General features: G+C 42.3%; 1 protein-coding gene across 8 annotated transcripts in view; it reads right to left on the bottom strand.

Annotated features, from left to right (window-relative positions):
* Positions 1-25808, bottom strand: part of WWOX (WW domain containing oxidoreductase) — a 1124776-nt gene that overhangs the window by 808105 nt on the left and 290863 nt on the right. For all 8 annotated transcript variants that reach the window (XM_055299642.2, XM_055299646.2, XM_055299643.2 and 5 more), the window contains exon 6: positions 24022-24110. In XM_055299642.2, the coding sequence (XP_055155617.1) occupies positions 24022-24110 (89 nt within the window). The remainder of the gene's footprint in view (positions 1-24021; positions 24111-25808) is intronic.

Below are 25808 nucleotides of genomic sequence, written 5' to 3'. Positions count from 1 at the left end.
AATGGTCCACTCACCTCGACCTCCCAAAGTGCTGTGATAATAGGAGTGAGCCACCATGCCCAGCTCCCAGCTGACATCTTGACTGCAGCCTAAGAAAGACCCTGAGCCAGAAAGAACCAGCCAAACTGTCCCTAAATTCCTGAGTCACAAAAATAGTAAGTGAGAAAAACAATAGTCCCCCAAAGAAGTCCACATCCTAACCCCCACAGCCACTGAACATACTACCTTAAATAGTAAAAGACATGCTGCAGACCATGGTCAAGGGAAACACCTTGTGTGTTAAGCTGTTCTTGCATTGCAATGAAGAAGTAACTGAGGCTGGATAATTAATAATGAAAAGAGATTTAATTGGCTCAGATTCTGCAGGATGTACAAGAAGCATGTGCTTGGCTTCTGGTGAGGCCTCAGGAGGCTTACATTCATGGCGGAAGGCAAAAGGGGAGTAGGCAGCTAACATGGTGAGGGCAAGAGCAAGAGAGGGAGGAAGGTGCCAGATATCATGTGAACTCACTTATCACCAAGGGGATGGCCATAAATCATGCATGAGGGTTCCACCCCCATGATCCAAATACCTCCCAGCACACCCACCACCAACACTAGGGATTATGTTTCAACATGGCATGTGCAGGAGAAAAACATGTAAACTCTTTCACCTTGAGATAGGGAGGTCACGCTGGATAATCTAGGTAAGCACAGTGTCATCACAACAGTCTTGAGATCCTTTCCCGATTGTGGCTAGAGGGAGATGGGACTGCAGGGCTAAGGTCAGAGATGCAACAGTGCTGGTTTTGAAGATGATGTGAGTGACCTTTAGAAGCTGGAAAAGGCAAGGAAAAATATTCTCCTTGGAGTCTGTAGAAAGCAGCAGAGCCACACCGACACCTTAATTTTAGCCCAATGAGACCCATGACAAACCTTTAACCTACAGAACTGTCAGATAATAGCTTTGGGTTTTAAGCACATAAGTTTGTGGCAATTTATTACAACAGCAATGGAAAACTAATAGAGTGAGACAGTACATGTTTGCTCTTTTAAGTCGCTAAGTCTTGGGGGTAATTTAGCAGCAACAGACAAATAGTGCATGCATTTTGCTACGTGAACAAATCCAAACTCCAAAAGCGACATGCAGAATACTTCTGTTTACGTAACATTCCAGAAAAGACAAACAACTAGGGACAGGAAAAAGATCAACTGTTCCCAGGGGCTAGGTGTCAGGAGCAGGTATGACTACAGTAAGGCACAGAGGACATTTGGGGGGGTGATGGCACTGTTCTATATCTTGATGGTGATGATGGTGGCTATATGACTGTTTGTCATAATTCATAGTGAAATTCGCCCTTTTATTGTACAGTGCTAGCTTTAAAACTCAATTCATTAAAATTTTTTTTTAAACCAATAGGACTTTCTGTATTTCTAAAAGCACTGATCACATCCTACCTGGAATGAGCCACTGTGTATATATCTGTGAATAATCTACACCCAGTGGGACTCTAGCAACAGGGTCTCACTCATCTGTTTTTGGAGTGACTTCAAGAGCTACAAGCAGCAGCCTTATAATGTGGCATTAAGAAATCAGGGGGAGGTAAGATGCTTGAGGTTCAGCCTATCTCCAAACTGGCTCTCATCTGTACAGTAGAAAAATTAACATATTTTAAATCACAGTACTTTCTGTTCCCTGCTTACACACTTATACCCAGTGCTTACCCGCCTTCCTTGAGTGGTCCACTGAGATGAGGCTCACAGAATCCCTCACTCAGTCCCAGATGACCAGCCTATATGTCAAACCCTTCCTACCTCCCAAAGGTGACTCAGGAGACTCTTCCTTTCTCCAGGAATTATTCCCTTGCTCTTCATCTGCCAATCAGCCATATCTCCCTCTTCAAAAGTTCTTGCATGCTTGCCCAAGACCTTTTACAAGGTCAAGACGACAGGCACAGCTAAATGACACAAGTTCCTTCAACTTCTTAACAGTGGATAGCTACAAAGGACAGGAGATCGAGCTGTTACCCAAGTCGCCTGTGATACACTCTTTCTGCTCCTTAGCTCAGCTAGGTCCAAGTACTTGTCTCAGGACCAGGAAGAATTAGGCATACAGACAATGGAGAGTGAGTGGAGTAGAATTTATTAACTAAAAGGAAAACTCTCAGTGGAGAGGGAACATGGTGGGGGTGGTTCCCCTACCTCAAGGTAGTAAAGTTGCCCTGCGTGGCCAGGTCTGGGGCCTTATATTAGCTCAGAATGGAGAGTATATGCAAATTACTTCGTGAGCATGCACAAAAATTTAAAGGCAACACTCAAAGGTGGGCACGACAGTGTAGGAAACTAGTTAGGGAAGGGCAGGCATATGTAAAATAGGTGAAAGGTGGGGATCAATCAGAAGAGTGCATCAAACAAGAAGACAAGTTCTCAATCTGGTCCAAGGATTTAACTTGTGGCTTAGCTTTCAGTCTTCAAACTGTCTTCAACTTGGAAGTGGGGTTTCACCAAGGACCCGCTTCTATCTACCTAGGCATTTGGCTACCTCCTGCCACTCTCACCTGGACTTTAAGTACCCATTAAGGCACCATATACCAGTCATACCAACTTGAGCAGGGCCAGGGGACTCAGCTTCCAGTTCTGCTTGGGATATGTCCATTCCTACATCACTTAACACTTTCTACCATGTGCCATAATCTGTATGTGCAAATGTGATCTCTATAGTAGACAGTAATCAATGTCCATAGGAAGTGCGTGTTTGCCCAGAGTCAAATGTGCTAAGAAGTAAAACTTTGTACATATCTCGATGGATACATCTGAATCAATGCTATTTTCCTTATGGCAGTTGGTCTATTTCCTTATGGCAGTTGGACATTGAATAGCCATGTTTCACAATATATTACTGAAGCCGGAGGGAAAAAGTTGATGTGGTTCTAGTTGATCAAGAAAGAGTCATTTATGCTGTGGAGACAAGACCAGCCCATTAGGACTCAAGGAACCCAAGAATGAGACTTATCATTTCAAACCTGAGAGGAGAAAGGTACTTTAAAAATCTAGGAGCAGCAGTAGCCACCACCATGGGGTTGAGTTACACAGAAGATTTGTAAGTGAAATTGTTAACATGCTCCCCAAAAGTGAAGCAAGATTTTGCAGGTTAAATAAACACTCGTCTGAATGTTAAGATAATTGTGGCTTGGGGGGATTCAATTTCAGCCACAGCAAACGAATGAGCTGAGTGGAATGTTATGTAAAAGGAAATACTTTCCAATCCCTCCTGGAAGCAGAATGTCACACCATCTGGGGCATTTCTCAACTAAGCTGCAAGAATTCATACTATTTGGAAATACTCTGAAATTCAATAGAAAGGGCCTAAGGACCCACAGTCTTCTAAGAAACTACTTAGTCTTTGCTGGTGTTCAGCTGTCTTTTCGCCCAGAAAAGGAAAAAAAAATACTATAGAATTCTTAGTTTGACCCCTGCTTAAATAGCTAGAGCTGGTTTCATGAAATCATGGATGGCAGCATACAGTGAGCACAGCAATTCCCTTCAACAGCTGCCTCAGTCCAGGTAAGGTCAAACCTACTTCAGCAATCCACAAAGGCCACAGCTGCCCAAAATGCAGTGTGTGCCACTAGCAAAACAAGATGATCTTAGGTAGCATTCAAGGAGTTTACAGAAATTATTTATATCCGGCCGGGTGCAATGGCTGACGCCTGTAATCCCAGCACTTTGGGAGGCTGAGGCGGGTGGATCACTTGAGGTCACGAGTTTGAGACCAGCTTAGCCGACATAGTGAAACCTCGTTTCTACTAAAAATACAAAAACTTACCAGGCGTGGTGGCACACGACTGTAATCCCAGCTACTCGGGAGGCTGAGGCAGGAGAATCACTTGAACCCAGGAGGCGGAGGTTGCGGTGAGGTGAGATCGTGCCAGTGCACTCCAGCCTGGGTAACAAGAGTGAACTCCGTCTCAAAAAAAAAAAAAAAAAAAAAAAAAAAAATTTATATCCCAGCACTTTGGGAGGCCAAGGCAGGTGGATCACGAGGGCAGGAGGTCGAGATCATCCTCGCCAACATGGTGAAACTGTCTCTACTAAAATACAAAAAATTAGCTGAGTGTCATGGCACATGCCTGTAGTCCCAGCTACTTAGCAGGCTAAGGCAGGGGAATCGCTTGAACCCCGGAGGCGGAGGTTACAGTGAGCTGAGATCGCGCCACTGCACTCCAGCCTGGCGACAGAGCAAAACTCCGTCTCAAAAATATATACATGTATATATATTTATATGCTGTAACGTAACGGAAATATCATCGTCCTCTCAAAATCAATTTCAAAACCACTCCTGTAAAGGATTTCTTAAAATGGCAGCAATAAACATTAAATAATAGTAAAGTGATGCAGTGATTTTGCAAAAATGATGATGTAAGTGGCTTAAGTTTGAGAAAGTGACACTGCAAGATACACAATATGAAGGGCATCTTTTAGAAAGAATGGGCAAACATGAGCAATTTACTTTCACGTGAAACACCCTCAGAAAATATTAGCCATTCTATTGACAGAATAAGAAACATGATCTGCAGTCAAAGAATATCTTTTGCATATGTTCATAACAGAATTGTTTTGTTTAGTGCAATTCTAGCATGTCAGAGAGGTATACGACAGATAAGATGGCATGACAGGGAAACCTCACACTTTGTCGCCTGTGTCTGCCTCTCATTATGTGTGTGGCCCTCAGGAAAGCAAATAAACCCCTCTGAGCCACAGCTGTGTCCCCTGTACAAGGGAATGATAAAGCCCACCTTGTCTGACAGCCACAAGAATTAGAGAAAATATATAAAAAGCCCAGCATCAGCCTTGACAGAGATGGTGCCTAAAAGGGGATATTTCCTTTTTCCTCAAATGCTCATTCTACCTTGGGGATATGGTACCCACCAATAATTGAGAGATAAAAAACACATATACATTGTCTTCCACATTTATAAGATACTTATGTATTGTTTCTGTTGCCCTTACTCAATATCTCTGGTAGAGAATGTCCTGAATAAATATTGAAGGAAAGAGAGCAAATAAAACAAGAATTACCAACACACAAAATCAGTATCAGCTTGGGTGGCCAATGACCATCAGCTTTGCCTCTAAATTTGAAAGGACCTTCACATGTCGAGAATTTGACAGACACCATCAAGTATTAAAATAATAATTAACTAGGAGTGGATTCTGCTGTCAAGATAATCTAGCCACATTTAATTAATTTTTTTTTATTTCAGTTGGAATAGAGAAAATAATCCAAAAGAATTACCCAGAGTGGAGCACAGCACTGGCTGCATCCCCTGGAGACCACCAGGAATTTTTCATTTCATGCACCATTTGCAACTTCTTATAGTGAATTCCAGAACATCAGTAGATACACTTAACAGAAAATAGAAATACTCTTGTTTTTGTCATTTCCTTAAATTTTTGCCTCATGTCCATTACCTTGATTATATTTTCCCATCCCATCATCAGCAGTCCCAGCAGCAAAATCTCCATCTCATTGATTCTAAATGGGGGGAAAATGTAAAATAGAAGTACATCCACATGCTCTCCAAGATGGTTTTCTAAGGAAAATGCATCCATTTGATAATTGGGCCCCAATGGCACTTAGTGCAATGGGCATGATATCTAACATGCAGGTCTGTTTCCTTGGTGTTGCAGTTCTGGTTGTTTCAATTTTTCTCCTGCCCTTTGCATTCAGCACTTTATTGCCCTATGTTCTGGCTTCCTGGGGACATTTAATAAAATGGACAATCAACTGTAAGTGCAATAAGGGTGGGGGCTGGTGGGGAAAGTAAGAAAAAGTAACTTCAACTACACTCATGACCTACTAGCCTCACTTAAACATAGCGCCCTTGGATGGAAAAGATGTAAATTAACCCAAGTCTCTCTTGGCAAATTTCCATTTGTTCATCTGACAAATGAATCACAGTCTCGTCCTAAAGAAATTCAGTTGTGATATGAAAGGAATTTGACAGGCCAAAGTAGAATTTAGCAAACTCCACAAGAGAAAGTGACTATTATTCATACAAATACAAGAAGGGAAAGAGCTGGCAGATGAGGAGGGTCGGGGTGGCATTATTTAAAGAGGGAATTGGTTCTTTCTGTGACCCTCAGCTTCTCAAGCCCAAAATGGATTAAGTCATAATAATGGGCCCAAAACCCCTGAAGGACAGAGGTGGTATCTGAAGTCACCCTGTGCTCTCACACCTAGGATTATGCTTGGCATACAACAGAATTTTGTTGAATTACAAAATCCCTGAAAAATAGTAAGATACCACTGGTGAAATCTCCCTGCATCTTTGATCACACTAAGATCACAGTTATCTGTTTAAAACACTGCATACAATCAGTACTTTTTAAAAAACCCCTCGAGTCCCTCCCTCTGTTAACATTATCCACAACACAGCCATTTAGGTACCATTTGCTTAATTTAAGGACCATCTGTGTTTATAAAATTGCACTAGAAACTAACTCATCTATACTTCTTAGCCTAGCCTCGCCTCGCCCTTTGCAAAAGACTTCTGCTAAGTAGAGTTTCTCTTCTGATTCTCAGTTTTAAAAAATGAATATATGTTAAGATAATACAATATTTGTCTTGGTGAACTTTGGGAAACTCTGCTCTGTGGTCCACAGAGCTCATGAATTAGGCTGACCTGCAGTGTGAGTAATTAAGTGAAGGTCCATGCAGCCTTCAAACACATCCATGGCTGAGAAGTCAAAAGTATCCAGGAAACTTGAGTGAAGGGCTAGAGCTGGCAGTAAACTACTTGACAACACCTAGGCAGAACACATTTACTCTTACAACTGAAAACTTTGCCTTTCACTATGCTTTCCTTGTGGGAGAATCTGGGGAGCCCCCACGCCAAGCAGTGCCTCATCCAGGGCATGGCACAGGGGGGATACTGGTATTTGTCAACAGTGCTTCTATTAAAATAATACCTGGGCCTCCTGAATACATAAAATGCATCCCTCAAAGCATTTTACTCACTTGATAAGCGTGGAAAATAAAGGCAATAAACAAATAACAAGCCTTACTGAAAACACATTAGCATTGCTACAAATTAACATTATATTTTGTAGGCATAAAGCAATATTGAAGCAGCATTACAAGCCGTTATTTATCAACTTCTGCAGTATCATGGGTGCATAAATTCTGCACAAAAATCATGAGAAGGGAACATTAATTTTTTAGAAAATTTATAGAGTAGTTTTAAGTACCAGATGATGATTTCATTCACATCATGCAAAGAGAGTTTATTTAAATACACTTTATACAGTTTTAATGCAGGGAGGGGGCTTTAATAGGTGGTGGCAGAGGTGAACTTACATGAACAATAAGAAAAAAATTGTTTGGGGAATGTGCTTAAGCACATGGTCAAGTCACTCAAAGAATAAAATATCTCATGCATTTTGTACATTTCCCTTGCCAATGACGACTCTTTCCTCTGTTTTGCCTAGAGATATATGCGGCTGTAATAGAGTTCAGAAGCCCCTGACAGCTGTGTGCTACCATTCAGACCTGAAAGATTCCATGTTATGATAAAAATTAATGTACTCTGACATCCTCTGGGACTTTCTGGGCCCTGGGAATAGCTAATGAAGAAATACAACCTTGCTGGAGAATGGCACTTGGCTCTGGAGTTGAGGATTAATTCACATGTGGTAGTGGTGTGGTCCCCCTGTCACCAGCTGTAAAGCAACCAGGCACCAGGGCCAATGGAAGCCAGCATTGATTGGTTAGAATTATTTCCGAGGTCAGGAGAGGTCAAATAAGCAAAACGCTTTAACAAAATAATTGAACCCAACTTAGATGCAGCCTGTCACTTCTTAAACCAAAAATGAGTCGTGTAACACCTTGTCTCTTGTTGGCTCTGATCATGGACTTGTAAGTTTCTCCCCAGGAAAAACGCTTCCTGAGCAACTGTACCAATAACAGGCATGTCCCAGGGAACTCTCCTTCAAGAAGGGCTCAGAAAGGGGCTTGCTGTTGAGCTTGGGGGAAGTGCTGAAGCCCCCAATTTCAACGGAGCTCCAACCCTACTTTCCAACATGTTTACTGCAACCCCCCACCCATGATGTTTACAAATAAGGTATAATAATCACAATAATGTTCATAGCAGCATCATTTACAGTAGCCAAAAAGTAAGAGCAACAGAAATATCCACCAACTGACAACCAGATAAACAAATATGGCACATCCACATAACAGAATTTTTTTCATCCATAAAAAGAAATGAAGCACTGATTTTTGCAGTAACATAAGTGAACCTCTAGAACATTATGCTAAGTGAAAGCCAGTCACAAAAGACCAAGTATTGTCTCATTCCACTCATATGAAATGTCCAGAATAGGGAAAGAGAAAGAGATAGAAAGCAGACTGGTGATTGCCTTGGGGCTGGAGGAAGTAGCGATGGAAAATAACTGCTAATTGTTACGGGATTTCTTTTTGGGGTGATGAAATTGTTCTGCAATTCAAAAGTGGTAATGGTAATGTAACTTTGTGAACGTAGTAAAAATCACTCAATTGTACAGCTTAAAATAATGAATTTTGGCTGGGCACAGGGGCTCACGCCTGTAATCCCAGCACTTTGGGATTACAGACGCAGGCGGATCTAGAGGTCAGGAGTTTGAGACCAGCTTAACCAACATGGTGAAACCCTGTGTCTACTAAAAATACAAAAATTAGCCTGGTGTGGTGGGGCGCACCTCTAATCCCAGCTACTCAGTAGGCTGAGGCAGGATAATCAGAACCCAGGAGGCAGAGGTTGCCGTGAGCCAAGATCACACCATCACACTTCAGTGTGGGCGACAGAGCAAGACTGACTCAAAAAAAAGAAAAAAGGAATTTTATTGTATGTAAATTATGTCTCAATCGAAAAAAAAAATCACTGGGCTCTGAGAAATCTTTACTGACATTCTCAAAATGCGTTAAGTAGCCTTCAGTGGGGTTCCTCACCCTCTCCCTAAAGCAGACTTAAGGTCTCTCCAGACCCTTTCCCCTAAATCATATATACTCCCACCATACCAAGACAGGATACAGCTTATACGATACAGTGAGTTCCATAAAAATAGGTTGCTCTTTTTTTAGACAGTTGATGAGCTACACAAAGCCACATAGTTCTAGATCAGAACATTATTTCAGCCTATTAGAATTTTACCATGTCAAGTTGAATTTATTCTCAGCACCTGATTTTTAGCTATTTTAACAAATATTAGGTTCAAAATTTTTAAACTTGGTTTTTCTTAAAATATTCAGTCTTTTCCACTTTATTTTGTTAATTTACTATCTTCACTAAATTATGGAAAATGTAGAAAAAAGTGGTATTAGAAAAAATATCTTGCAAAAATATTTGAAATCTTTATTTCTGCACACGCATATTTAACATTTTTCCTACAGAAAGTCTACAATTCTCTTCAAAGAAAAAAACAAGGCAGCTGGACATGGCTCATGCCCGTAATCCCAGTATTTTGGGAGGCAGAGGCAGGAGGATCACTTGATTCCAGAAGTTTGAGACCAGCCTGGACAACATAAGGAGACCTCATCTCTACAAAAATAAAAATTAGCCAGGCATGATGGTGCATGCCTGTAGTCCCAACTACTCAGGAGGCTGAGTGGAAGTATCACTTGAACCCAGGAGGCTGAGGCCATGGTGAGCTGTGATCATGCCACTGCAATCCAGTCTGGGTGACAGAGCCAGCCCTATCTCAGAAACGTAACAAAGTGCTATTCTGATATATGAATTGTAGTGTTAATTGAGGGGTAACAGTGTATTCATTGATGCAAACTTAATAATCTCTTGGATTTGCTTTAAAAGCAAATGCCCAGTGTACACTCCAGAATGATCCCTTCTTTCCTTCCTCCAGTCCTCCCTTCCTTGTTCCCTTTCTACCTGCTTCCTTCCCGCTTTTCCTCCCTCCCTCCCTCCCTCCCTCCTTAGCATGGTAAGAGGAGAAAAACCAAGCTGGATTCATGGGCCAAGTTGGGAAATAAAATTGTAAACCACAGAAACTCAAACATTTTTTCCAAGTCTTCCTTCTCTCCAGCCATTCATCCATCCATCCATCCATCCATCCACAACGCATAACAATTAAATTAGAATCCTGGGGGTGACAGCCAGACTGCAGTGTTCAAGGATTCCCATCTGATTCCTCAGCCAAGCTGGGGATCCGCCCTGTCAGTCTCTCAGGAGTTTTCAGATCTGAGGTGGGAAATCGAGGTACTGCTTTTCTATTAGCCTGGGGCATTCCACTAAGACCCATTCCCCAAAGCTGTGTAATTTGTCACCTTATGCATAACTTGTACTTCTGAGACAACCAGAGACCTTTTTCTCCTGTTTTTGGTTATGAATTATTGCATAATATCAGCTCAAGTATCTTTTTGATGACGAGTCAGTGACCGAACTATAACAGCAGTTTAAGCTTAAAAGTTAAACTGAGGAACTTTACTGCTAATTGAGAAGTCCCGTTTATGTTTTTCTGAATGACAAGGTATGGAATAGATTCTTCAAAAATGAAGACAAGAAAGGACTTGCAATATTAAAAACACAGTGCAGTGACAAGTAGCTCAACTAAAAATATAATCTTCCTTGGGGATTTTCAGTCGGCTGCCGCAGTGCAGCACCGCTGATTTATTCAAATGTATATTCAAGTTTTTAGGCTGACAAGAATTAGCTTCTCAACAATTTACTGGGAAAAGATGGTTCCCATGTTATTAAAATGTGATTTCGGTGTGGTTTTAGCACAGCTTCTCAACATGTCAATTATGTAAGTGTAGATTCCAAAGTGACAATGAGGGTGGTTAGGATGCTAAGAGGAGAAAAACCAAGCTGGATTCATGGGCCAAGTTGGGAAATATAATTGTAAACCACAGAAACTCAAATGCTTTTTCCAAGTCTTACATAAATCGAGAGTTCTCTGAGAGTAACCAAATGTTAAAACCCTGACGCCAGGGATCTACTGCACTGATGTCTGTGTGGGTGGTCTCACTGCAGGTCAAAGAGCAGGCTTGATAGACTGGGCTCAGAGGTGTCGCTCCCTGTTCAACCCAAGCAATCGCAGGCTGGCTCGGTCCCATGATCCATGTCCACTGCAGGGAAGCCCTTACTGTTAACAGAAGCCCTCACTCTTAAGGTTCATAGATTCCTTGCAAGAAAACCTTTGGGTTATGTGCCTAAAATAACTATTCTTGTAACTATGATTACATACAACTATGATTACTTTAAAAGTTGTTTCCCAAGACCTACAAATGTACAGGCTCCATGCCACCCAAGGAGGTATCAATTCAAGATTCCATCGCTGAGAATCGGCACCTTAAAAGTTCACTTCACCCAACAGTACTATGTGTTTCCATTGTTGTTCTTCCCTCTTCTTCCGTTCCATCCTTCCTCTCTTCCATCCTTCTATCCATCTAGCCAGCCAGCTACCCATCCCCTTCCTTGCACTTACCTCTTCCATCCTCTTCCACCCCTTCCATCCATCTAGCCAGCCAGCCACCCATCCCCTTCTTTATACTTACCTGTTCCATCTTTCTATCCATCTAGCCAGCCAGCCACTCATCCCCTTCCTTGTACTAGAAGGCAGTAAATATAATAATTGCAAAGGCTTATAAAGATGATGACAATGATGACACAGGTTAAAATTTACTTTTTTGTTATCAGCTACTACGCTTTATAAACATTATGTTATTGAATCCTCTCAACAACCCAGAGTGGTGTTACTATCCTTTCCCATCTTTGCTGATGAAAGTAAGAATTAGAAAGATTAAGGAATTTGCCAGCGTCACCATCTTAGTAAGTTGTAGCACAGATATTACAAGCTAAGACCAAGATGTATTAGCCAAAGTTTCCGCTCCTCTGGGGCTCGGTTTAACAAAGTAAAATCAATATAGAAAAAAGCATCCCCGAAGTATTCCATGTACAATGATTGGGTGTGTTGCTGATGGTCCGAAAAATAACTCAACTGTGGTGCCTGGGTAAGAGCAGGTAGAAAGGAGGCTCTGTAGAGGACATGACACAGGCAATCCATGAATCCAGCTTGCTTTTTCTCCTCCTGCCATCTTAACCACCCTCATTGTCACTTTGGAACCTACGCTTACATAACTGACATGATGATGGACAAGGGGGAGAGGAGCCACACAAGCAAAGGCTCAGAGTCAGGATCCAGAACACGAGCAGCAGAGTAGAGAAGCCCGGGTTGGGGAAGACATGGCCACAGGTGACAAGGGAGAAGGTATCAGATCCCAGAGGCCTGGGTGGGCCACAGCAGGAAGTGTAGCTATTTGCAGGTGAGACACCAGCACATTGCCAAACAGGACAGTGTCAGGGCTGGGTTTGCATTTCAGTGATCACGCCATCCATTTGGAGGTGTAAATAGCAAAACGACCCTTTGGTCTTCTTCTGTGTACTTCATAAGCATCAATTTGAAGACAAGTAGAAAGGAAGGGGAAATGGACAGTGACATTAACAGTAAATGTATAAAGATGATGCAAATGACAGTCAACAGCAGCCACTTCAGCTTAAATGAACTCTGTGAAGCAGCACCCTCTTGATTGGCTGGAAAATAGTCTGAGTACCTTAACTGAGGGGATGAGAATCTCTTCTGAGTTCAACCTCCTTTACACATATTTCAGCAAAATGATTTCCCTTCGGTGATAGAAAATTGGCTGAAAGGCCAGGAGTGGTGGCTCACGCCTATAATCCCAGCAGTTTGGGAGGTCGAGGTGGGCAGATCACCTTAGGTCAGGAGTTGGAGACCAGCCTGACATGGTAAAACCCAGTATCTACTAAAAATACAAATTAGCCGGGCACAGTGGCGCATGCCTGTAATCCCAGCTACTTGGGAGGCTGAGGCACGAGAATTGCTTGAACTCGGGAGGTAGAGGTCGCAGTGAGCCGACAATGTACCACTGCACTCCAGCCTGGATGACAGAGTGAGACTCCACCTCAGAAAAAAAAAAAAAGAAAAAGGAAAATCACCTGAAAGAAGCATCTCCTCCAACCTTGAACTGACCTTTTTAATTGTCCCACTAGGCAGTGGCTGTCCGTCATCTATTTTACTCATGGGACAAATCTCCTTTAGAAACAATATGTTCTACATGGTGCATTTCCCAAATGAGACAGATCTTTTTGATTCTCCAAGCTACTATCTAAGCTGAGCTCAACAGAAAAAGAGATTTTGGACTAAGTTCTAGCCTTACTACGTACCAGCTAGCATGAACGTGGTTGAGGTTCTTAATTTCTTAATCTGTAAAATGTGGTTAATCACTGCACCAGGCTGAACCATTAAACACTGCCATTCTTCTGCCATTTTTCAACCCACCCTTAGAGTCCTTATAAGGATAAAATGGGATGGTATGTAAGTGCTTAGCTGTACATGACACATGATAAATAACTGATAAATAATAGCAATTATTATCATTATATGGTTCCATACTCCAATTAGTGCTTCAGTATCTTCATTATTTAAACAGCACTTAGTTGTCTTATTGACCTGCTTCCCCATATGGTGATACTTCCAAAGCTCAGCAAAGCACACTGTTCCACTCAAACTCTTTCCTCTTCTTTCAGCCATGAAGTATCATGGGGGAAGTTTCTTCAAAGAATTGAAATTAACCATGCACACAACAGGGACTCTCAACACTTATTTAACTTGACCAGACCTAACATAACCCATTTTCTGAGAAAAACAGAATATATTTCTCATGATGAAAAAGGGTGCTATTAAAATGAACTTCATTTCAAGGGTCTCTGGGCTACCGTCCAAGGAGTAGTAAACCACAGCTGCCAGGCCAGATACCAAATCCAAGCCACTTCCTGTTCTTTGTAAATAAAGTTTTATTAGGACACAGCCACACCCAATTATTTATGTGTTGTCTCAGGCTACTTTTATATTACAATAGTCTCATGTAACACTCAACAATGTATTCAACAATGCTTGAATGGTTGCCGCAGAGACCATCTGGCTGTTAAGAGCAAAAATATTTACTATCTGATTCTTTGCAGAAAAACTTTGCCAACGAACGTCTAGTCCAGTGCTTTACATAATCATTATTTAACACCAAGAATAATTAACATTATTTGCTATAGCTAAAGGCAGGACATTAGCTTGCACGTGCACTGGTGGGATTGTGAGGAGTGGGAAAAGACAACCCCGGGGTAATTGTATCTACCCTCCAAAGCGTGGTTTTTACTCTCCTTGGAAGGGAAGGTTTTTTGTGTCATTTTACACACATCACTTTGATTTCATGAAACATGATAGTGATAGTTAAACCTAGGATTCTGTTGGGAAATCAAAAATGTTTATTTTGTGAACATTGGTGTGGTTAATTCGAACACATTTTCGTTTACGTCTTGGCAGTGATGACTTTTAATATGGCAAAACGGCTAAGATTTTTTTTTTTTTTTTTGAGACAGAGTCTTGCTCTGTCACCCAGGCTGGAGCGCGGTGGCCCGATCTCGGCTCACTGCAAGCTCCACCTCCCGGGTTCACGCCATTCTCCTGCCTCAGCCTCTCCGAGTAGCTGGGACTACAGGCGCCCACCACCATGCCCGGCTAATTTTTTTGTAGTTTTAGTAGAGACGGGGTTTCACCATGGTCTCGATCTCCTGACCTCGTGATCCGCCCGCCTCGGCCTCCCAAAGTGCTGGGATTACAAGCGTGAGCCACCGCGCCCGGCGGACCAAGATTTTTTTGTCCCCAACAAATGTCATGCTAAGTGACATCTAACTGATGTAATAATTATTCTCTCCACCAGGGGTGGGTTTTTGAAGGTTGGCATCATAAAAAGTTATCAAAAAACTGCTAAGCATCACAAGTACTATAAGAAAGAAATAAGGTACAGGAGATATGAGAAGGCATAACCTTTATTTCCAATGTCTAGCCAAGTTTCTGGCACTGTTGTGAGTGCTGAATAAATGATGAGGCGAGGGAAAAAAAAAACTTTTTAAGGAGGGGAGAAAGAAAGATGGGGTGTTCTGGGGTCCCACTGTACTTAAGGATTCCTAGTACTTGCAGTGTGTCCTGCTGTACCTCACTTATCCACAGCAGACTGCATTTACGGCAACTCATCTGAAAAAGACGCCTAAAATCAAGAGGAACAGACACAGTAATGTCAAAGGAAATAGAATCTAAGCATTTACTCCGAAAGAAAACTGGGAAGCATCCTTGGGTCCATGGCTTTCCATCAGCGTAAATCAAGAATAGCAAAAAAGTAGCAAAAAAGAAAAAGAAAAAGGAAAAAAAAAACCATACTCAGTAATGTAGTACTTTACAATCCTCAGTGGAACATCACTACAGTAACAATTTCTCTTGGCTCTTGTCACCCTAGAGCTTGCAGGAAATGTGAAGCTCATTTCCCTTCTTCTCTTGATTGCCAGGCATCGCAAAGATCATTCCTGGGCCCAATTTTCCTTTCCTCCTTCCCTTCTTTCTTTCTTCCCTTCTCTCTGTTTTTCCTTGTCTTTACAAGACAGGTTCTGGCTCTGTTGCCCAGGCTGGAGTGCAGTAGCATGATCACGGCAGCCTCCACCATGCTGGCTCAAGTGATCCTTACTCGTCAGTCTCCCAAGCAGCTGGGACTACAAGTGTGCACCACCACACCTGGCTAATTTCTGCAATTTTTGTAGAGACAAGCTTTTGCCAATTTACCGAGGCTGGTCTCAAACTCCTGAGCTCAAGCAACCCACCTGCCTCGGCCTCCCAAAGTGCTGGGGTAACAGGCATGAGCCACCACACGTGTCCTCTCATTTTAAATGACTGTGAAAGCCCTTATGAGATCCACACTTCCTCTCTGAGCACATCTATCCCCTTTTCCTGTTTAATTAGTTTTCTTGTTTCTATCTTAAACTCTATATATTCTCAGAAACCTTTCTTAGACCATTTTAGGATCAAAATGAGAAACAAATGCATATTGCCAATAGTCTCAGGCTCCATAAAGTGAGATGTGTCTGGTAATTTCATGCATTATGGCTATTTTCAATAATCAACAACCTGCAAAGCACTGTGAAAACACACATTACACAGACTTGGAAAGTGAGGCTGAGACATTTTCAGTAGTTTGCCCAAAGCCACACAGCCAGTAAGTGATGAAAAAGAGAGCTGGAACCATCAGTTGACCCCCAACACCCATGTTCTTTACAGTACTCCAGGGCATATAGGTCATTGCCCAGGGGTAGCATACTGTGGCCCCTGGCCCATCTGGCCCACTGTCTGTTTTGTAAAGTTTTATTGGAACGCTGCTCTGATCATCTATTTGCATACTATCTATGGCTGCTTTCAGGCTACCATGGCAGAAGCAAGCAGTTGCGACAGAGATCTTAATAGCCTGAAAATTCTCAAATATTTACTCTCTGGCCTCTTACAAGAAATTTACCTGCCTCTTCCCTTTATGGTCATACTTTGATGTTTTTAGGAAAAGAGTGTATGATCTATTTCAGAAATATTTTTCAAAGTATTATACAAAAAGACTGAATGCTTAAAAAGTTTCAGAAGGCAAAAATTTCCATAGGAGGGAAGCATTCTTTCCTGATGTTTCTAGATACACTAAGTATTTCACAGTATGATTTTTCAATGCCTTAGGATGGAAAATGTACGGGATAGAAAAAAATTTAACTTGTAGACTTTTCAAAATTTTCCTAAAAAAATCATAATTAAGAGCTAGATTTAGAGCATTCATTACAGCAAAAAACTACCTCTGTTTTTCTTTTCTTTGGGTTTTCATACTGTGTAGAGAAGCAAAGCAACATGATCTTCTGTTAGGCAAACCAAAAACGGATTTCTCATGTTGAGCCAAGAGTAATGCAGATATGTTGGCTAAAACATTATTCTTAAAACTGAGCTAGGGAGAAAAAGAAAGATTAATATGTAATTTACACGTTGGTCTTCAGGGTAATTTATCCCACAAAATTTGGAATTTATTTATAATTTATAGCCCACCCACTTCCAGAGATGGATTTGAGACAGCAAAATTTGGAATATGAATCCAAGAATATTATATCTGGGATTAGTAGATTCAAGTTCTGAAAGTAATTTAGCAGAAAATGAAAATAAATATCCTTGTTAAAGTTTTTTTTCCTCTTAAATGTTTAAGAAGTAAAGCAAGGATAGAAAACTGTTATTTTAACCTTTTTTTTAATTAAAAAAACACCACTGCTCTATATTATCTTCTAAGTGAGACAAAGTTTAAGTATAATTTCTTTAAATTATACTGGAGACAGAAAGTTCAGAAAGGACATAAAAATCCACCATCAAAAATGCAGTTCTAAAAACGTTTGGACTTGGGTAGTTATTTTAATATGAATTTCCTTCAATTCCAGGAAGAATCAAAACCCTTGGTATTATTATACAAGCTGACTGGCAAGTGAAATCTAAGTAATAAATATCTGAGGTGTCGTCACCAACTGTTTAAGTTCCAGGATTACAATTCAGTTGTCTATTTTATCAGGGACATATGGACCTATAAACCATTTTTTTAAAAATTTTATAATATACAGACAGTGTCTCACTACGTTGCCCAGGCTGGTCTCACATTTCTGGGCTTAAGCAATCCTCCCACCTTGGCCTCCCAAAGTGCTGGGATTATAGGCATGAACCATTGCACCTGGACATAAACCATTTTTTGAAGAAGAAAAAGTATTACAGAGCACCTCTCTCTAGGAGCTGTTAACTCTTCTAGGCCCTGTTCAAAATATGCACTTTTCAGCAAACTAAGCAGCTACCGCTAGAAAGGAAAATGTGCAAAGCCATCATAAAAATATACTGTTATTTCTCAGTCCATTTCAGAAAACCCCAATATTTGGTGTGAGTGATTAGAAAGGGTCCCAGCTCTTCATACTCCTATGGACACCACTGCTGTCAGGCAGTGGGAAGTCTGGCTCCTCTCCAGGGATGCAGTTTAAACAAAAATAACCCTCACAAGCCAGTCTGGGTGGAACTTACCACAGGCTTTGGTTTAGAACTTTCCAGTACTTTCCGGTAATGCCCAAAATAATTTGACCCGAGACACACTGGCCAACGACCGCCGCTACCGCTAACTCTGAAGATAACTATCTGGAAGCAGGCTAAGGCTTCCTGGGCTGATCACCCAGAAAACTGAGTGGAGAATAACAGAATCAATCAATGAAAATGGGAGTGGGTGAACAGATAGTGGGCAGAGGAGTGAGGAGGTCAGGACGTGCTGGGCCTGAAGAGAACTGGCTTTGGCGATCAGGCCTGCGTGTCCTCTTGGATGATTGCACCACTGCTTCGGAAGTATTCTTACGAAAACATTAAACACAAAGTTGACTGAGTCTCCTGAGTTATCTACCCTTTCACAGCAAACTCAGGAGACAGAAGAGTACCTTAAAAGACACCACAGAGATGCAATCATCAAAGTATAGATTACAGAAATGCCTAGAGCAGAGGTTTCCAAATTTTTTTGGCACCAGGGACTGGTTTTCTGGAAGACAATTTTTCCACAGACTCACAGGAGTGGGGGTGGTTTGGGGACGATTCAAGCACATGACATTTATTGTGCACTTTATTTCTATTATTATTATGTTGTAATATCTAATGAAATAGTTATACAACTCGCCATAATGTACAATCAGTGGGAGCACTGAGCTTGTTTTCCTAGAACTAGACAATCCCATCCTGTAGGTGATGGGAGGCAGTGACAGATCATCAGGCATGAGATTCTCATAAGGAGCACGCAGCCTAGATCCCTTGCATGCACACCTCACAGTAGGGTTTGCACTCCTATGAGACTAACGCTGTTGCTGATCTGACAGGAGGCGGAGCTGAGGCAGTAATGAGAGTGACGGAGAGCGGCTCTAAGCACAGATGCAGCTTCATTTGCTTGCCCACCACTCATTCCCTGCCATGCCACCCAGTTCATAACAGGCCACGGTTCCGCTATTGGTTTGTGGCCTAGAGTTCAGGGACCCCTGCTCTAGAGAACACCCTGGTCCCTTAAATATGTTGCATTAAAAAAAATTTTTTAAGGAAAAAACAAAAGGAGAGAAAATCCATAGATTAAAAATGCATCGACTTTATTTGAATCCTGATTCAAACAAATTAAGAGAAAGAGGGAGGGAGGAAAAGAGAAGGGACAACAGAAATGTTTCTTGTTTTACATTGTTTTTAGCCACTAAATTTTGGAGTAACTTGTTTGAGACAGAGTCTCACTGTCCCCCAGGCACTATCTCGGTTCACTGCAACCTCTGCCCACCCGAGTTCAAGCAATTCTCGTGCCTCAGCCTCCTGAGTAGCTGGGACTTCAGGTATGCATCACCAGGCCTGGCTAATTTTTGTATTTTTAGTACAGATGGGGTTTCGCCATGTTGGCCAGGCTGGTCTTGAACTCCTGGCCTCAAGCAATCCACCCACCGCAGCCTCCCCAACTGCTGGGATTACATGTGCGAGCCACCGTGCCTGTCCAGAGTAATTTCTTACTTTGCAATACATAACCAATACAGAAATCCACACTGAAATTCCTATGACTGAAGTGTGAAAAGTAACAAAAAGTCGTTTTGGATTCAAATTCTGGATCTCCTACTTGCTCAAGTTGAAAAAGTGTCTTAGGCTCTCTGCACTGAAACCTCATAATTTGTAAAGTAGGGATAATCATGGTTAACTGTCCAGGAGTCTTATAACAAATTAAAGACAGAATCCATGTATATAAGTGCTTAGCACATTGCCTTGCACAAAACAAACAACAAATGGACTAAGCAGCTATTGTTTACATAATCATGGTTAGGAGGGCTCCCTCTACAATAGCCTCCTTTACACTCTCTCCTCCCAGCACCCAGAATAAAAAGAAGAGATCCAGGAAGAGGCTGATCTCCATCTCCCACAGAAGACAGACGGAGGGTGGTTCCACAGTACAATAAGCTGCTTTTCTCACCAGTGTTTGTACTAAGCATCTGTTTCTACCTTTTCTGCTCTAAGAATACACAATATGCTGCCTATCCCAGTGTGGAGAAACACTTGAGCTGGAGCACGGACCAAGGGAATACACACAGGAACACAGAGCCTGATAATATTCTGGCTTGATCACATACAGGTTTTGAAACGGTATATTAAATAAGAGCATCCACGTGGAATTCAAATTTAAGGGATTTTTTCCTCTCAATGCAAAAGCGCGAAGAGATTGGTTTTGAACTGGCAGCCTTCCTTTCATTTGTCATTATGTTTTACACACAAGGAAATTTTAATGTCTGAAGATGGGGGGTGATAAGAATAGAGTTACATGTGTTTCTCTGGAGCCTAGTCACCAGCACTTAGATTCACTTCTGACAGTTCTCAGAATCGAAAGACCTGCAAGTACTAAACTGTCATCTGCCTATCCATGAGAGATTTCACTTTGGTAACATTTCAAAAGTAGAATGTCTCACTTTTTTATGCATATTTTCACCACCACAGTATTTCTCTAAGCCATGTAAAATCCTGTATTCTCGTGGGACAGATACAAAGAGGTGTGTGCTACAGAGGGCTCTAAATGGAAAATCACCCTTGTTTCTCAACCTAGAAGTATTTCTAAAAACTCAAAGTCCTGTGCTAAAATCTGGGATTAGGGCAAAATGGGTGAGAGTTTCCTCCAAGGTTTTGAGCTTGCTGATTACAAAACGCACTTGAACTTGATGATTTCCCAACTACTTAATGGTTAAAACCTAATGGTCCAGTTAAGACGTGGAAGATGATTCTATTATATAACAGTTGGCTCTCTTCAGCAAAGCTGCTCACTTCCAACACATTCTGACAGAGGAAGTGGAGAGAGTCATTCAGCAGCAGTGAATGTGAGATCTTGCATGCTATGAGGGCAAGAACAAGAGGCAGACTGGAGTGAAATCCCATGCCCGTCACCAACCTGCAAAGTGACCCTGTGAAAGTCACTCACATTCTCCGAGTCTATCACATTTAAAATGAAAGGGTCGGGCACGGTGGCTCATGCCTGCAATTCCAGCAGTTTGGGAGGCTGAGGCCCATAGATCACTTGAGGTCAGGAGTTGACTAGCCTGGCCAACATGGTGAAACCTCATCTCTCCAGAAAATACAAAAATTAGCTGTGTGTGGTAACGCACACCTGTAAGCCCAGCTACTCTGGAGGATGAGGCATGAGAATCGCTTGAACCCAAGGCCAGAGGCTGCAGTGAACAGAGATTGCACCACTGCACTTCAGCCTGGGCAAAAGAGCAAGACCCTGTCTCAAAAAATAAATAAAAAATAAAATAAAATGAAAGACACTGTAGTATGGTGGTCAAGTTGGAGCCCTGGAGAGGCTACACCAGCCCCTCTACCTACATCCCACATGCCTTGGATAAATTATATATCCTCTTTAGCCTCACTTTCCTTATCTGTATAGTAGAGATATTAATAGCATCTACTCCCAAGGATTGCTTTGAGAATTGAATCACAACATACATGCAAAATATTTTCCACGTATGGCCCATAAGCCCTCAGTAAATGAGCTGCTACCTCTACTGCTGCTCTTGTCATTATCATTCCCTCCCAAAAAACCACAGACAGATGACTTTGAGGAGTCAGCTATCCATAATAGCTGACAACTGAGGTGATAGCTTGTGTGGGGTTACTGTGGCTTCCAGGGCCACCACTCTCTTCCCAGAGCCCAGATGAATGCCTGGGGCTTTAGAGGTGTTCCTGAAATGTGTGTCAAGTGAAGAACAGGTGAATAAATGAATGATGAAACAATCAGTGAACAAATGTCTTGAATGCTAGTGTTGCAGCCTGTTGAGGTGCCTCTTGATAGTTCTGGCAAAGGGTGGCAGCTACTAAGAGCCAAGCACTGCAAAGGACACACACAGCAGGGCTCTCTCAGATCTGGCTGGCTGGGGGATGTTATCTCACTGTTCCTACAAGCCAGCTTGGGGTCTGCACTTAGGGGATGTTGCAACTCTCACTAAGACTCTGACTCTAATGTAGAGAACTACAAGGACTTGGGACACTGGCTTACTCCAGCAAGAGCCTGAGACAGTCAACCTTTTTTTTTTTTTTTTTTTTTTTTTTGAGACAGAGTTTTGCTCTTGTCACCCAGGCTGGAGTGCTATGGTTCAGTCTCGGCTCACTGCAACCTCCACCTCCCGGGTTCAAGCAATTCTCCTGCCTCAACCTCCCGAGTAGCTGGGATTATAGGCATGTGACTCGCGACTCAGCTAATTTTGTATTTTCAGTAGAGACGGGGTTTCATCATGTTGCCCAGGCTGGTCTCGAACTCCTGACTTCAGGTGATCCACCCACCTCAGCCTCCCAAAGTGCTGAGATTACAGGCATGAGCCACCACGCCAGGCTGAGTAAAACTTTTTTTTTTTTTTTTTTTTTTTTTTGAGACGGAGTCTCACTCTGTCGCCGGGCTGGAGTGCAGTGGCGCCATCTTGACTCCCTGCAACCTCTGCCTCCCAGGTTCAGGCAGTTCTGCCTGCCTCAGCTTCCCAAGTAGCTAGGACTACAGGTGTGCACCACTACACCCAGCTAATTTTTTGTATCTTTAGGAGAGATGGGGTTTCACCATTTTGACCAGGATGGTCTTGATTTCTTGACCTTGTGATCCTCCCGCCTTGGCCTCCCAAACTGCTGGGATTACAGGCATGAGCCAGTGTACCCAGCTGAGAGCAAACTTTTTAAATCTAATAAAGTAGAGTGGCTGGGCACAGTGGCTCATGTCTGTAATCCCAGCACTTTGGGAGGCCGAGGCAGGTGGATCACCTGAAGTCAGGAGTTCGAGACCAGTCTGACTAATATGGTAAAACCCTATGTCTACTAAAAATACAAAACTTAGCAGGCCATGGTGGCAGGCACCTGTCGTCCCAGCTACTTATGAGGCTGGGACAGGAAAATCGCTTGAGCCCAAAGTGGGATGTTGCAGTGAGGCGAGATCGTGCACTGCGCTCCAACATGGGTGACAGAGCCATGCAAGGAGAATTGGATACTAGACAGCAGTGTGGTGTCAGCTCCCCACAGGGCCATTTGAATATGTGGTTTAAGATCCCTTCCCTCACATCCGTCATCTGCTTGGAACACTGCAGAACTAATGTTCCCAACAGAGCCCAACCCAAAGGCAACTTGTCATTTATGAGAGCTCTCCACATTCAGTGGTTCTGGTGCCTCTTGTGTAATTATCTTATCCTTGGCACCACCTGTGCTATTACAAACTTAATCCTCATGTTTGAATCAAGTCACTGAAAAAAAATAAATGAAGTTATTTGTTAATGAAATTCAAACCTCTATGTTAAATGAGAAACCAGGATTGCTTGCCCTAAATATGAGTAAAAATAAACACTTGGAAACAAAGTATTGTAATTAGTGTCGCTTGCCATGATCGCTTTCCTTAGCTCAGAGTCTCAGGGTTTGAGGCCTCCTGTCTCTCTGTCTCCCCACTCCCTTCCGCTTCTCTCCCTTTCTCCTACAACCTTCTCTGTTAGGAAGGGATGCTAGCATATGACACCATCAAAATATGCTAGGCACTAACTAAGGCTTTCTCCAACTGGAATTTTGAAAGACTGAAAAGGATGAAAAAGAAATAAATAAAAGGAATGTGAGTCCATGTTTTTTGGAACCACATCCACGTACCAAATCAAATCATCGAAGGCTTTAGAAACTGGAGGTCTTTTGGGTGCTTGGATTATCAACCTCCCGGCCATACTGGATAACTGAGTTTACATGTTCCTGAATGCAATTTAAATATACTCTTACTCGATTCTGAAATGCACTGCAAAAATCTTATAATCAGCATGCATCTTACTATTGGCAAGCTTTTATTACCCACTCTTACTAGTGCTTTAATAGTGTCTTCTCTTTTGGTATCTGGGAAGCTGTTATTAGATTGATGACACATCTCATAATGAGGGCGACTGTGAGGCAAGAAAATATGGTTCACCTTAACAGGGCCAATATAAATGAGCCTCCTGTTTGGACGCCAAGACAACACAACAGCCTTGCATTCTCCCAGTTGTGTTCATCTGATAAAGATATTACAATAGCAGGAAATTATGATCTATAACCCTCCACTGGAACACTCACACATTCTTGGCCTTGAATGCTTCAGCAAAATGCTGCACGCTACGGAGCAGAGCGAGGTCCAGGGTCATTGCTTCTACCTTGGCTTTATGCTGGAATGAGAGAAAATAAAAAGAAATGATAAATAACAGCAAGTTTAGTTCATGGTATCAAGTTACAGTAAATGTGTCATGGAACATGTCGGAATTCCCCTGTTTAATATAAGACGTCCAGAGAGAATATAAATCATCGCAATGAATGGAAGAACAGGGCTTTTACTGCCAAGTTCGGGGAGGATGTGAGGCTGGGATTCTGCTAAACCTACAAGCTGGGGGGCAGGGCTGGGGGGTGGGTTGTGCTGCGTTTCAGCCGCACGGAAGAAGCTGCAAAGGGGGTTCGGGCTAATGTTATCTCCTCTCAATCTGCATCATAAAACGCTTTAAGGAGGGGAATACACGACAAGGCCTGGATCATGGAAAGATGCAGTGGACAATATCTTAATTTCAAAAGCTGCCATCCAGGTTCTGAAATATCTCCACTAAACATGCATCAAAAATCAAAGACAACTCCTCTATAGAAAGTACAGAAGCAGAAAGACTCATTTATACCAATGGATTCTGACGGACCTAGATCCCAAAGACAACACCCTGGCTTAGTAAACCCAGAAAACTCTATCGATAAACAGCTGGAGTACACACTGGTGATAGGAATAATAACGGTAATAATGGCTACTATGTATTCAGGGCCTGCCACGGGCTGGACATTTGCATACCATCTCACTTAAGGCTCCTAACAACTCAAACACAGCATTTTCTCCATTTGACGATGCAGCATCTTACAAGAGATCACAGAGATAACAAGTTTAGCACAAGAACTGACCCCCAGTCAGTCTGATAAAGAAGCCCAAGTTCCCTCCTGGCAAGAAACCAGGAGAACTGGAGAGGTCAAGATTTGAAACAATGATGTTCCATTGGCCATGTTCTTCATGCCATCATTCTGCAAGGACAGATCTCCGGGTTGCCTCTCCCACTGGCCTTGTGTGTATGGGCCACTCCAAACTTTTAAATCTGGGTGTGCTTCGGAGTGCGAGATTAAATACTATCACTTCTTAGACCTAGTTCCTTGAAAGGACAAAAAGCCAAGAACACAGGGCCACCTGCCTATTGAAGTAAGAAGAGTCCCGTAAAACAAACTGTTGACTTGGGAATTCTAGTCTAGACTATGATGCTTAAGTAAGATTAAGGAGGATAACATGATACCTGTAAGGCTATGAAGGGGGATGCAAATAGCACTGCTAAGAACATCCTCTACCCTAAGTGTCCTGTTCAGGGATGGACAGGAGCTGGGCTGGGACGTTCAGTGTATTTGCGGCCAGTTTATCTTGGCCTCCAACTCCTGGGCTCTAACCCAAGTCCTAAGCTTTGAGCAGTAAACATCAGGCAGTGACAGCTAGAAAACACAGTCATTTTGGGCCATTTAACAGTGTTGAGCCTCAGTTTCCTCATCTGTAAAAGATGAATATTAGTCATCTACTCATAGGTTTGTAAGGATACATGTTCATAATTTCCTAACATCCTGTCTGGAAGAGAAGGTATCTAATTAATTTAACAAGCAGAGAAGATGTCTCTTGTGCCAAAGTCTTGTCCTGATGCCACTCAGCAATTAACGGTAGTCTGTGTGAGTTACAGTCCAGCACAGTGGATAGACGGATGGCAATGATGTCCAAAGATCCTTACTGAAGGCCATATCAGACCACATTACTGAGGGAAGGATCTTAAAGAAACCAAGTCATGCCTGCCAAAAAAGCCCTG

The sequence above is a fragment of the Symphalangus syndactylus genome, chromosome 11 (genome assembly GCF_028878055.3).
Source record: "Symphalangus syndactylus isolate Jambi chromosome 11, NHGRI_mSymSyn1-v2.1_pri, whole genome shotgun sequence".
NCBI classification, from domain to species: domain Eukaryota; kingdom Metazoa; phylum Chordata; class Mammalia; order Primates; family Hylobatidae; genus Symphalangus; species Symphalangus syndactylus.
The sequence above is the reverse complement of the archived record's forward strand: the minus strand, read 5'-3'. Positions and strand labels throughout refer to the sequence as shown.